This window comes from Dryobates pubescens, chromosome 18 (genome assembly GCF_014839835.1).
Source record: "Dryobates pubescens isolate bDryPub1 chromosome 18, bDryPub1.pri, whole genome shotgun sequence".
Classification (NCBI taxonomy): Eukaryota; Metazoa; Chordata; class Aves; order Piciformes; family Picidae; genus Dryobates; species Dryobates pubescens.
This window is the reverse complement of record NC_071629.1, coordinates 16028729-16041802: the sequence shown is the minus strand read 5'-3', so window position 1 is coordinate 16041802 and position 13074 is coordinate 16028729. Positions and strand designations below refer to the sequence as shown.

Here is a 13074-nt window from a genome sequence, read left to right as displayed (position 1 = left end):
TCAGCCTTTCCTCCTCACAGAGATGCTCCAGGCCCCTCAGCATCTTTGTAGCCTGCACTGGATGCTCTCCAGTAGCTTCTTGTCTCCCTTGACCTGGGAAGCCCAGAACCATGTCTCCTCATAGGTAAACCTCTCATATGAAACAAAACTGGTTTGGAGGGGCTCACAGGCAATGAAGTTTCTCCTCATGTTCAGACACAACCTTCTGGGTTCCAGTTTATGCCCATTGCACCTTGTCCTCTCCCTGGGCACCAGGAGCTGCAGACATACCTCAGCTGTGTTTCAGTCGTGGTATTTCCTCTACAACTCAGGGCCCTGGAAACACCTCCAGCATCCCAGCCCAGGGAAATGTCTCACTCCTTATTTCCAGTCTCAAACAGCAGATGTGTCACATCCTTAGGGAACTAGGAGGCTCAAACCCCTGGCAAGGGAAGTGAAGCCTTACAAGAGCCAAGGGAATGAATGGCCTGTGTGAGATGAGAGACCAGCCCGTGTGACACCAAGGGTGATTAATATGGCATCACCAGAGCCCCTGACTTCTCCTCTCTGGGGGAATAAGAAAAGAGTCACTGTCCTTCATGCTGCTGCTCTTCCAAGGTAAATGACACTGAAAATGAAGAAAAGGAAATGTTTCTCCCCAGCCATATTTATGGTAGGAACTCAATAAATGTAAGGACACTTCCAGTGCAGAGCCAGGCTCGGTCTGTGTTAGTAATCAACCAGGAACTGCAATCCCACACCAGAGGTTCATGGAATCAGAAGCTCACAGCGTTGTTTTGGCTGGAAAACACTTTAAACTCATCAAGTCAAGCCCTTAACCCAGCACTGCCAGGGCACCACCAAACCACAGCCCTTAGCACCACATCTCCATGGCTTTGAAACCCCTCCAGGAATGGGGACTCCACCACTGCCCTGGGCAGCCTGGGCCAGGCCTCAATAACTCTCAAGGGAAAGAAATTGCTCCTCATGTCCAACCTGAACGTCCCCTAGGGCAACTTAATCCTGTTTCCTCTTGTCCTGGCACTTGTTCCACCTGTATCTCTTTTCAGAGGCTCTCTTCTCCTCCTTTCAGAAGGTCTCCCCTCAGCCTGCTTTTTCTCCAGGCTGAACAACCCCAAGTCCCTCAGCTGCTCCTCACCAGATCTGTTCTCCAGACCCTGCATCAGCTTCGTTGTTCTTCTCTGGACCCACTCCAGCACCCCAATGTCATGAATTTGGATGAAAGCTGTGTCCACAGGATGCTGTCTCACTCACTGCTGGCTCTAGTCAGGAATTTGTTCCTTAGGTGAAAGACTCCACTGACGCAAGCCCTTGGCCAAGGAGAAGCCCTGGGCAGTGGGAAAGGTGAGGCAGGGCTGGTGGGAGCAGGATGCCATGTCAGCCCTCTCTCGTGGTCACTGACCCTCTCCCATGGGCAAGACCCACCCATGGACCTTGGGACCCACCCTTGGGGATCAGGACCGGACCCCTCTCTCAGCACCCTGGACAGCAGCCGGCAGCTCCACTCCCCTTGGGGTCCCTCTTTGGGGATCTCTCCTCGAGCTCCATTCCCAAGATGCAAGTTCTGAGATGTCTGTGCCTTTGTCCCAGGGCAGCTCTGGTCCTGAATGCCCAAAGGGGATCAATCCCAACTGGAAGCAGCTTCATCCCTAAGGCCACAGGGGGAGATAAAACCAAAGTACAGCTCAGAGATTATCTCCGTTTTAGAGGAGATTTTGGACTGTAGAGGTCAGAAGAGACCTCTCTGCCTTCCAGCCCTTCTTAACGGTGCTACCACAGCGTGGCCACCTGGGGAACTGCTCCTCTTGAAGAACTCCCAAGTCCTTCAATGGCTTTTTTTTTGCTTTTGAGAATCTTAGAAACTTAGAACCGTTTGGGTTGGAAGAGCCCTTTCAGATGTTCAAGTCCAACCACTGCCCAGTACTGCCAGGCCACCACAAAACCATGTCCCCTAGCACCACATCTTCATGACCCCTCCAGGGATGGTGACTCCACCACCACCCTGGGCAGCCTGGATCAGACTCTGACAACTCTTTCTTTGGGAAGAAACTGTCTGAGAAATTGCTTTTTATTAATTAAAGGCAGAAATCCTCCTTTGATGGGTGGCATTTGAAACCCCACCCTAGGTTGGCCAAATAAAAGCTTGAACCTCTAAGATGCCCACCAGAAGTGTGGCTTCTGCTGGCAAACAGGCAGGGTACAGATTGTGGTCAGGGTTCACCCCTGTTGCCTGCAGCCACATCTTTACAGTACTGGGAGACCTCAAGCAGGTTCCCATCGGGGTCTCGGAAGTAGATGGAGGTTATTGGACCCATGGCACCGGTTCTGCCCACTGGACCTTCTTCAACAGTCACCCCACAGGCCTGGCAAGGGATATAAGAAGAGATACAAGAGAGAGAATGCTTCAGGTGGTCCTACCAGGGTGTTGTATGCTCTTCACCCCAGCCTTGAGAACACGAGCTGTTGGAGGAGACAATTCTGATGTTCCCCCAAGCCACAGACCCTGAAGGTGTCACTCAGGAGGCTCTGGCTTCATGCCTCTTGAGGGTCACACTGAATTGGGGACACCATGCCTTCCTCACCTTCAGATGATCCAGCAGCTGGTCCAGGGCTACCTCTGTGATGAGGCAGATATCAGCAGAGCCAGGCACTGCACACCAAGCCTTGGGTTCCAGCTCCTTCCCAGCCTCATGCAGGTTCAACTTCTGGTTGCCAAAGTGCAAAGCTTTGCGGTTCCCCTGTCCCAAAGGAGAGACTCAAAATATGATGGCACTCACAGGGCTGGAAGCCTTCAGCATCTACTCCTCTGCATGGTCCTCACAGTCCTGAGGACCTGGCTGTAGTCCTGCTAACTCTGGGCTCTTGCTGTGGACAAGAACTGACCACTGCAAGGGTCCCATGGTATCCCACAAGAGCGACCCCAGAACATCCTACAGCCACAGCAGCTACCTCCAAACCAGAGTGAGGTTGTCCTCAATTTGGGGCACTCTGGCCTAGAACTGCAGCTGGAGGACCCCTAGACCCAAGCTGAGCCTGTGCCCCATATTACCTTGAAAGTCACCACCTGCATGCCCAAGACTTTGGAGTAAAAGTCCACAGTGTCCTCGATGCTCTTCACAGTCAACACAAGGTGGTCCAGGCGCTGGATGAAACATGGGGGTGGACTCACTTGCTTCTCCTTCCAGGACATCATCTCAGGCCTGGGAACCAGAGCATGAAGTTTAGGAGCATCCAGCTACTCAAGAAAGTGGTCCAGGGATTGGACCTGGAGAATGTGAATGGAGATCAGAGAGGTTTTCTTTTGGCCTGCAGGTGGCACAAGTACAGAAGCAATAAATTCTCTTCCCTGAAAGGGCCTCAGACCCCTGGCTTGCTCTGGTGGGACCTGAACATTCCAGAGACCCAACGAGGGCCAGATCTGGAGGACCAGCTGGGTGCCCATGCTGAGGGCTGGTGTCACCAAGGTGCTGAGCTCCCAATGCACAAAAACCTGTGTGCACCCAGAGTGTGACCTTTCCCTCCAGCCCTCTCTGGTGTCCTCCCAGCCTCCAGGTGTGGACCCTCATCCAAGTGGAACAAAGAGAGAGTGAAGATAAGGTGGACCCTGGCAGTGTGGTGGGAAATGTCTCTGGGGGGGTAGAATATTCATGGGAGAAGAAGGCAGCAGGGCTGAAGCAGCTGCTTGGTGTCCCCATGGAAAGGGACTCTGTCATTCCCCTTCCAGGAAGTGGACAGAATCCCTTCTGCTGCCTATATAATGTAAATGTAGAACATGGGTCATAAGCTGACACCAGCAGGCAGAGGTTAAGGCTGATGCTAGAGGTTTAAGGAGCTGCAGCATGAAGATCTGGAGGATTTCATAGCCTGGGGTTGTGGTGTTTCTGGGTGTTTTATGGTGGGTTCTTACCCTCTGGCATTGCCCTTCTGCAGCAGAGTCCCTGGGAAATGGCTGACAAGATCTCAAACCCCAGCAGACCCAGGAGCAAGTTCAGTGTGAGCCCAGACACAGTTTTACCTGGACATCTGCTCACTGGGGTCAGAGGAGCTTGCTTGGACCAGGACCTCACTGTCCTTAAGCCCAAGCTGGGGTTGCAGCATGGCCTGGGCTGTGCCCGGTGGCTGCATCAGTCATGGGGTGAAGCTGTTACCAGAGGCAGCAGAACATCTCTGGTCCTCCTTGCTGCAGATGTTTAGAATCATAAAATGGTTTTGGTTGGAAAAGACCTTTAAGATCATCAGTGCAACCATTAACCCAGCACTGCCAGGTCACCACCAAACCATATCCCTCAGCACCACATCTCCATGGCTTTGAAAGCCCTCCAGGGATGGGGACTCCAGTACTGCACTGAGCAGCCTGGTTCAGGCCTCTTCAACCCTCAAGGGGCAGAAACGGTTCCTCATGTCCAACCTAAATCTTCCCAGGGCAACCTGAGGCCATTTCCTCTCATCCTGTCACTTGTTCTTCAGGAGAAGAGACCAACCTCCAGCTGGCTCCAACCTCCTTTCAACTTAACAACCTCACCTCCAAGCACCCTGGTCCCTTCTGCAAAGTCCTTCCCACCCAGGAACTCTTCCTGACTACTCCCAAGTTGCAGAGCCCTCATGGCAAAGCCTGCAGCTTCCAACCTTCTCCTCCCACACCAGCCCCTCAACAAACTGCAAGGAGATCAGACACCTGAAAGACAGCTGAGTACCTGCAAGAGAATACCAAGAGCTTGGGCAAGCTGCTGCCAGGTGCTTCCTTTATGCCCATCCCCTTCCTGCAGCCTGGAGCTGAGCTGTGGGAACAGCAGCGTCACAGCAGGAGGAGGGTGAAAAGCCAAGGAGATTAGAAACCAGAGCTGCCAGCACAGCTGTACCTTGACCTCAAGGACATAAAAGTCCAACGACTTGGAGCTGCTCCAAACCAAAACCCCAACAAACCAAAACCCAAACAACTAAGAGGGGGGATATTTTAACCACTTAATGTTAGTCTTCTCTCTCAAAGCACAGCCAAGGGTGGTGCTCAGGCTGGGGTGACTTACTGGTAAGAAGCAGCAAGGATGTCCCAGGAGGAGTTGTGACAAGCAGCTGCAGCAGGTTCCCCACCTCCCTGGCAGCAGGCAATGTGCCTGATGACCTCTGCCTCCGAGATTATTCTCTCCCAGGCAACACACTGAGGTCCTGCTGCCCTGTGAGGCCATGTCTGTGTCTGGCAGCACTGCAAGGTCGCAGCTGGATGAGGTGCAGGTGCCATGCTACCAGCCAACAGAGAACCATGGAATCATTTTGGCTGGAAAAGACCCTTAAGGTCATCAAGCCCAACCCTTAACCCAGCACTGCCAGGGCACCACCAAACCATGTCCCCTCAGCACATCTCCATGGCTTTGAAGTCTCTCCAGGGATAGGGACTCCACCACTGCCCTGGGCAGCCAGGGCTTGACAACCCTCTTGGGAATTAAATTGTTCCTTGTGTCCAACCTAAACCTCCCCTGGTGCAGCCTGAGGCCATTTCCTCTTGTCCTGTTTCTTGAGAGAAGAGACAACTGGTAGAATAGAATAGAATAGAATAGAATAGAATAGAATAGAATAGAGCAGAACAGAACAGAACAGAACAGGACAGGACAGAACAGGCTCCTGTCCCCCTTCCTGTGCCTGCAACCCAAAAATCTGCTGCCTTGGGTATTTCTGCTGCAATATATGGAGAAATACTCCAAATCCCAAGGATTTTGGGAGAGAAAGAGGTTCCTGAGTGCATAAGCTGATTTCAAGACCAGAAATGGGCTCCTGCATTACTTAAGTCCCTTTGCAACATCTCTTGATGTTGGTGATTTGTCTTCAAACCTGAAGAGCTCCATGGTCTGCTGGAGGAGGCCATCTCAGGACTCTGGAAGTCCCAGAGCAGAATTTAATCCAAGTATCCTCATAGTTGACATGCTTTGCTTTGCTGGGAGCTGTGGAATGATATCTTCCCTCCCAGCAGAAGAATTTGAGGCCATCAACACAGCAGGGCTGCAGGTAGGATAAGATGATGATGATCTGGGCAAGCCTACAAGATGTTTGACAGTGAAGACTGGAAACAAATTGAAAGGAACAGCCTCCATGAATAATTGAGGCTGCTCCCAGTCTGGGAGGTGTTTTAGACCAGATTGGAGCAGAGCAAGGAGGGCTCTGAGGAGCCATCGTCTCTGGGAGGAAGAGGGATGTCTGTTGGAGTTAGCAAAGCCAGATGCTCTTAGCTCAGTTAACAGAGCAGCCCCTGGGGAAGGGTGAAGCTGTGCTGGGCTGATTAACCCAGACAGCCATGCAAAGAGAATCCAGCCCCTGCCAGGAGCAGGCACGCAACCCAGGGCGGGCTCTCAACAGGTCCTCAAGTGCGTGCCTCAGCCCAGCCTGGCATCACAGAAGGGGTTGGGTTGGAGCAGGGCTTTTAAATCGAGCCCAGACATCAACTCAACACCACCATGGCCACTAAACCACGGCCCCAAGTACCACATCCACACCTTTCTTCAACACCTCCAGGGGTGGGGACTCCACCAGCTCCCTGGGCAGCCTGTTTCAGTGCCTGACCACCCTCACAGGAAAGAAATTGGTTCTCATGTGCAGACTAAACCTCCTAAACCTCCAGTTTGAGGTTGTTTCCTCTTTTCTCCCAAGAGGCAAGAGGCAGGACAACACAAACCCCCAGCTGGCTCCAATCTCCTTGCAGGGAGCTGCAGAGGGCCAGGAGGTCTCTCCCCTCAACATCCTTTTCTCCATGCTGAACAACCCCAGGTCCCTCAGCTGCTCCTCTCCAGACCCTTCACCACCTTCATTGCCCTTCTCTGGACCTGCTCAAGCCCCTCAATGCCCTTCTTCGAACAGAACAGAATTAACCAAGTTGCTGGAAGGTGTCCAGAGAAGGGCAACAAAGCTGGGGAGGGGTTTGGAGCACAGCCCTGTGAGGAGAGGCTGAGGGAGCTGGGGTTGCTTAGCCTGCAGAAGAGGAGGCTCAGGGGAGACCTCATTGCTGTCTACAGCTACCTGAAGGGAGGTTGTAGCCAGGTGAGGGTTGGTCTCTTCTCCCAGGCAACCAGCACCAGAACAAGAAGACACAGTCTCAAACTGTGCCAGGGGAGGTTTAGACTGGATGTTAGGAAGAAATTCTTCATAGAGGGAGAGATTGGCCATGGGAATGTGCTGCCCAGGGAGGTGGTGGAGTCACCATCCCTGGAGGTGTTTAGGAAGAGCCTGGATGGGGTGCTTGGTGCCATGGTTTAGTTGATTAGATGGTGCTAGGTGATAGATTGGACTTGATGATCAAAGGTCTCTTCCAACCTGGTTAATTCTATTCTACTCTATTCCATTCCATTGACTGCATAGAGATGTCAACTGCCATCTCCTTCAGCTCTCCTGAAGACCTGCATGGGAGGGCGGTAGGCAGTTAGGTATCTCCATCCCTCTTGTCCTCGCCAGCTCTGTTGCTCGTTTTGACAGACTTGAAGTTCTCCTTTATTGTCTGATCCTCTCTGGGAGGATCCATTTCAAACACCACCAGCTTAAGGGGGAAAGCTGAAAAAGCCCTTTGAAATGTTCCAGAAAACTCAGTGTGGAAGGACTGTGTGGTGGGAAAAACCTCCATTTCATGATCTAATTAAGGCTAAAAACTAGGAGCATTCCACCAACCCCAGAGATCCCCTCTGAGTCAGGCCACTTCTCCATGTCTCCTACCATCTAAAAATGTTCCTATTTGAGCCACTACCTGCAGGGCTTTTTACCTTTGGAAAGGATTTGGCAGACATTCCACACGCTGAGCGGGGATGAGAGATGACAGCAAGCCCTGCTCTTCACCTCAGCCTTGCTGAAGCCATGGAGAAAATTAATGAGCTGCTTCTCCATCCCTTTTTCCCAACCTGACATGGTGGGTGAGGACCATTTCACTAGCTGGGAAGTTGGAAAACCAGGGAAAAATTATCTCCCCCCCCCCCATAAAACAGCAAGAGGAGGCTGAGAGGAGACCTGACTCTCTCCAACTCCCCGACAGGAGGCTGGAGCCAGGTGGGGGTCAGGCTCTCCTCCCAAGGAACAAGTGGTGGTACAAGAAGAAATGGCCTCAAGTGGCACTAGAGGAGGTTTAGGTTGGATATAAAGAACAATTTCTTCCCTAAAAGGGTTGTCAAAGCCTGGCCCAGGCTGCCCAGGGCGGTGGCAGAGTCCTCACCTCTGGAGGGGTTTCAAAGGCGTGGAGCTGTGGTGCTGAGGGCCATGGTTTGGTGCTGCTGGGGCAGTGCTGGGTTAAGGGTTGGGCTTGATGAGCTTAAAGGTCTCTTCCAACCAAAAAAATGTCTCTGATTCTCTGAGTTTTCTGAGGCTGTAAATTTTAGTGCTGCAAAGGGAATGAGCAAACGAGGCTCTTAATTAATTACAACCAGCTTGGGATTTGTCTTCTAAGCTCTCCCCTAATGCTGGAACAAGGCAATAAATCATCAGATGGTGCATGCTGAAGCCTTCCACCTAAATAATCCTTTATGAGGACAGGGAATCAACCCAAAAAATTCACTGCCATCACTGTCAGGAGAAAGGAAAGAGGCAGGAAGAGTGGGGGGGGGGTGGGGATGAGAGATGTTCTGCAGCCAGTGTCCTTGCAGCCTGGGCTCTCATCCATGCAGCAGCTCACCCCAGTGAGCAGGTGAAACGTCAGGGGAGACCTTGGATGAGGTTCCTGCAGAGCTTCATCATACCTAACCTATGCAAAACAGCCTGAGAGCAACCAGTCTGGCAGAAAAACATTTCAGCAGGAGTTTCTGAAGGGCCCCAGGAGCTGGGAGGGGCCCTGCTGGTTTGCAGTGCCCACTGCTGCCCAGCTCCTTCAGCAGGGTCTTTGTGCAAGAGCTGCTTGCGACAGGTCCAGGGGCAATGGCTTGAAGCTTAAGGAGGGGAGATTTACACTGAAGATTAGGAAGAAATACCTTGCAGTGAGGGTGGGGAGACACTGGAACAGGCTGCTCAGGGAGGTCATGGATGCCTGAAGGTGTTTGAGGACAGGTTGAACGGGGCCTGGAGCAACCTGGTCTAGTGGAAGGCATCCCTTCCAACCCAACCGTTCTGTGAGTCCATGATCCTTCAGCCCTGTTTCCTTCATCCTCTGGCTTCAGAGCCTGGACATGATTGATGAAGTAGGTGCAAAGCTGGAAGGAGCTGAGCTAAGGCTCTGATAGACTAAACACACCAGGAGAAGTGGTTTATGACATTCAAGCTGGGCCAAGCTGGCATGGAACTTTCCATTACAGGGCTTTGTTTTGCCGAAGGAAAATGTGATTCCTGTGCAGTCAAAAGCTTCCAAAGAAGACAGATCAGCTTCTCTTTTTATCTTCAGGAACACCTGACTGGAATATTTGGAGTCAGATGCAGTGATTTCTGTTGAAATGATCACCTTGGGACCATGCACCCCCACAGTCAGCTCACCATGAAATCATTCTGCCCTCACAAATATCCCTGTGAATATGCCCCTGTCTTCAGGGTCAGGCTTGGTGCCATCATCTTAAGGGAAAAGTGTCTCTGAGGAGTTCATGATGAGCTCTGCTTGCATGAAATTTGGACCAGACTTAGCCTGGCAGTTCCACATCCCTTCTCTTACAGCTCCTCATGATCCTTTCTACACTAGAAAGGCTGTCAGGTTCTGACCTAGGCTGCCCAGGGCAGTGGTGGAGTCCTCATCCCTGGAGGGGTTTCAAAGCACAAAGATGTGGTACTAAGGGCCATGGTTTGGTGGTGACCTGGCAGTGCTGGGTGAAGGGTTGGACTTGATCTTAAAGGTCTCTTCCAACCAAAACCATTCTATGATTCTGATTTTTGGGTGAATGGTTGGACTCCATGGTATTAGAACTCTTTTCCAGCCTATAATCTCATCTATGATCATAGTGTCATAGTATCAGTCAGGGTTGGAAGGGACCACAAGGATCATCTAGTTCCAACCCCCCTGCCATGGGCAGGAACACCCCACACTAGATCAGGTTGGCCAGAGCCTCATCCAGCCTGGTCTTAAACACCTCCAGATCTTGGATAGGATGATCTTGGATTAGATGATCTTGAAAGGTCCCATCCAGCCCAACCCATTCTGTGATTGCTGAGTCCTCTAAAGGGAAGGTGCACAAAAGCTGCAGCTCTGAGAAGCAGCCAAACTGGCTGACACATGGAGCCAAGACTCACACAAACACTGCCTGGTGCAAAGCCAGGCTGGCTTTGTGCTGCCAACTGCAGGCCCAACCCATGGAGGAGAAAGCACATTCGTGGCAGGAGAGCTGGGGGCAGATACCTGTGAGAGGGGCTGGTTGCCATGTTCCCTCCTTGCAACCAAATCACTGGCAGGAACACAAAGGTCATGTCTGTAAATCACTCACTTCCTTTGCTTCCTCCTAACAAGAAGGTCTGGGCACGTTCAAAGAAGGGTTTGATTTCCTGCTCACAGAGTCTGCTGAGGTTCTGGCCATAAACCTGCAAAGGAAAGGCCAGATGGAGGCAAAAAGACCAAATGTTAGCATTTCAGACCTTTTCCTACAACACAAGACCTGCCACCCCATCCCAGGCTGCTCCCTCTCAAGCACAGAGCACCAGCTTCATGTGGTCAAATCGGCCACGTGCTGCCCTGGAGGGGCCAAATGCTGGGAGCCTGTGGGTGCTGTGGACCTGGTGAAGCCAAGTCATCCCCACCTGGGTGCAACAGCCTGGCCTGCACCCACCCAAGTCAAAGCAGAGACTCCTTCCAGAGGTGAGGACAGCAATTGCAGCTGGCCTCCCCACTGCTTGAAGCAGGTCCATGTTTTGTCTTTGCACTTGGCTGAACATCAGCCAGTCCCAAGTGCCAGGCTAGGGCAAAACCCTTCCCTCAGCAAGAGGAGTGCTCAGGGGACTTTCAGCTGCCACAGCAAAGGGGTTACTGTGGAGTCACCAGGAACTGTGGAGTCACCATGAGCAGAATAGTCTCTGGAGGTCTGGAGACCCCACTTTGCCCTCTGTGCACTAGGAAAGTCCTAAGTGGACACCAGATGGAGTCTCCTGCCCCCAGACCCCACAACTGGGAAAGTCCCCATTGGATCTGGATGTCCATTCCACAACATTTGTTAAGGAAACTTGCCAACTTTGTGGAGTTGACCATTTCTGCCTGCACTTGACTCATTGCTGCAGATCATGGCCATGCCAAGTGCCTGTCACATCACATCGAGCACAGCTCCAGCGGGGAGTGATCTCTTCTCCCAAGTAACAAGTGATAGGACAAGAGGAAACGACCTGAAACTGAACCAGGGAAGGTTTAAGCTGGACATGAGGAGCAATTTCTTTCCTGCAGGAGCGGTCAGGCACTGGAACAGGCTGCCCAGGGAGGTGGTGGAGTCCCCATCCCTGAAAGCATTCAAAACCCATGTAGACATGGGCACTCTCAGTCCCTTTTGACCTGTGGAATCATTCCAGGGATGAGGCATCTCCCACCTCTCTGGGCAGCCTGGGCCAGGTTCTCACCACCCTCAGTGTCAAACATTTCTCCCTTCTCTCCAGTCTGAATCCCCCTCTTGGAGTTCAAACCATCACCCTTTGTCCTGTCACCACAGGCCCTGCTGCTCAAAAGTCTGTCCTCAGCTTTCTTCTGGCCTCTTGAAGTCCTGGAAGGCCAGTAGATCTCCCTGGAGCCTTCTCTTCTCCAGGCTGAACAACCCCAAGCCTTTCAGCCTTGCCCTGCTGCCCATGCTGCTTTTGATCCCCAAACCCTCCTAAGCTCCTTTCACCTGTAGCCCAACCAACCTTCAAAGGCAGGCCAGAGGGAGCTGGGGAGGAGCAAACAGCCCTGCTCTGGGACTGCTGCTTTCCAGCCTCACACCAGTGACCCCAGCTCTGCCCAAAGCTTTACAGCTTATTAAATGTCCCTCAATTAGAGCCATAAACCTCCTGCAAGCCTGCCACCACCACGCCTGAAGATCATCTCATTAGTGCTGAACAGCCCCACAGGGCTTTGCCCAGAGCCAAGCATCACTGGTGACACCAGGAGGACCAAGTGCTGGCAGAAAGGGCTCTCTGGAGAACTTCTGGTGGGTAAGAACCATGCTGCTGGAAGCAGGGCAGAGCTGGAGGGAGCTGCTGGTGTTCCAGCAGGTGCTAGGATGCTGCAAGTCCATGGGAATACCAATGTGAGAATCAGAGCTTGCAGCCTGCCAGGTGCCTTGGCCATGATTTCCACGCCTCCAGAGCAGGTCAGAGCTCTCTTGCTGCTGGTGTGGTGGGAACCCAGAAGAGCTGGGTGAGCAGAGGGTCCTTGGAGCTGTGAGAGGAGGACAAGGTGTGATCACTGGGATGGAGGGGAAACCACTTCAATATATTCCTGTGCTGGCCCAGCTCAGCAGGATGAATGGTGCTTAATGGCACAGATTAAACCTGGGAAATGGAAACAGCTCATTAATTAATTTGCATTAGCAGTGAGTGACTTTTGTTCATCAGAGGGCATTAAAGCAATGTATTCAACAGCACCTCTCATCTCAGGCAACTTAATAGGGATTGATTGGTGACTCTCATCCCATGCTTACAGCTGGGAAACAGTCACAAAGTGCCAGCAGCAAGCAGGAGAAGACCACAGGAGTTTGAGTCCTTAGCTACAGTTTCTTATTTGCTTTTTGGGTCCTTCCAGTTCCCTTTCTTCTTTCCACCCCCCCCCCTTGTTAATGCTTTTTCTTCCATAGGGATCATTTTTGGCCCTTGCTTCTTCTTCCAGGCATCCCCATCTCTCAGAGGACCCTTTCTGCTCTTCATCACCCCCCACTTTCATCTCAGCTTGGCAGCTTTTGTCCTTCCTACCCAGCCTTTCTTTCTTCTCCCTTCCCAGGCTCAAGTTCAAACAAACCCACCTGAAGTAACAGGCATTTGAGATGGATATGTTGTGGTCCTTGTGGCAGCATGGTGGGACCTGTCCCCCCTGCTTCTGGCAGTCCTGCTGCTGGCTGGCCACACTGCACCATGCATGTCATGAGCTGACAACCTGGGGAGCTCTCAGAGTCGTGAGGTGTCTGGTGGACTAACCCTCACCACAGGACAGAGCAGAAATGGAGGGGAAGACAAACAGCATGGGCATCATCA

At 52.1% G+C, this 13074-nt stretch overlaps 2 protein-coding genes across 2 annotated transcripts in view; both read right to left on the bottom strand.

Moving 5' to 3' along the window:
• NSDHL (NAD(P) dependent steroid dehydrogenase-like) overlaps nt 1–13074 on the bottom strand; it is a 277264-nt gene that overhangs the window by 74285 nt on the left and 189905 nt on the right. The gene's annotated exons all lie outside the window — the stretch shown is intronic.
• GLOD5 (glyoxalase domain containing 5) lies at nt 2198–4772 on the bottom strand. Its single transcript, XM_009897943.2, has 4 exons — nt 4695–4772; nt 3050–3200; nt 2583–2738; nt 2198–2363 (listed from the first exon to the last, which is right to left on the bottom strand). The coding sequence occupies exons 1-4, from the start codon at nt 4751–4753 to the stop codon at nt 2211–2213; spliced, it is 519 nt and encodes a 172-aa protein (XP_009896245.2). The 5' UTR covers nt 4754–4772; the 3' UTR covers nt 2198–2210.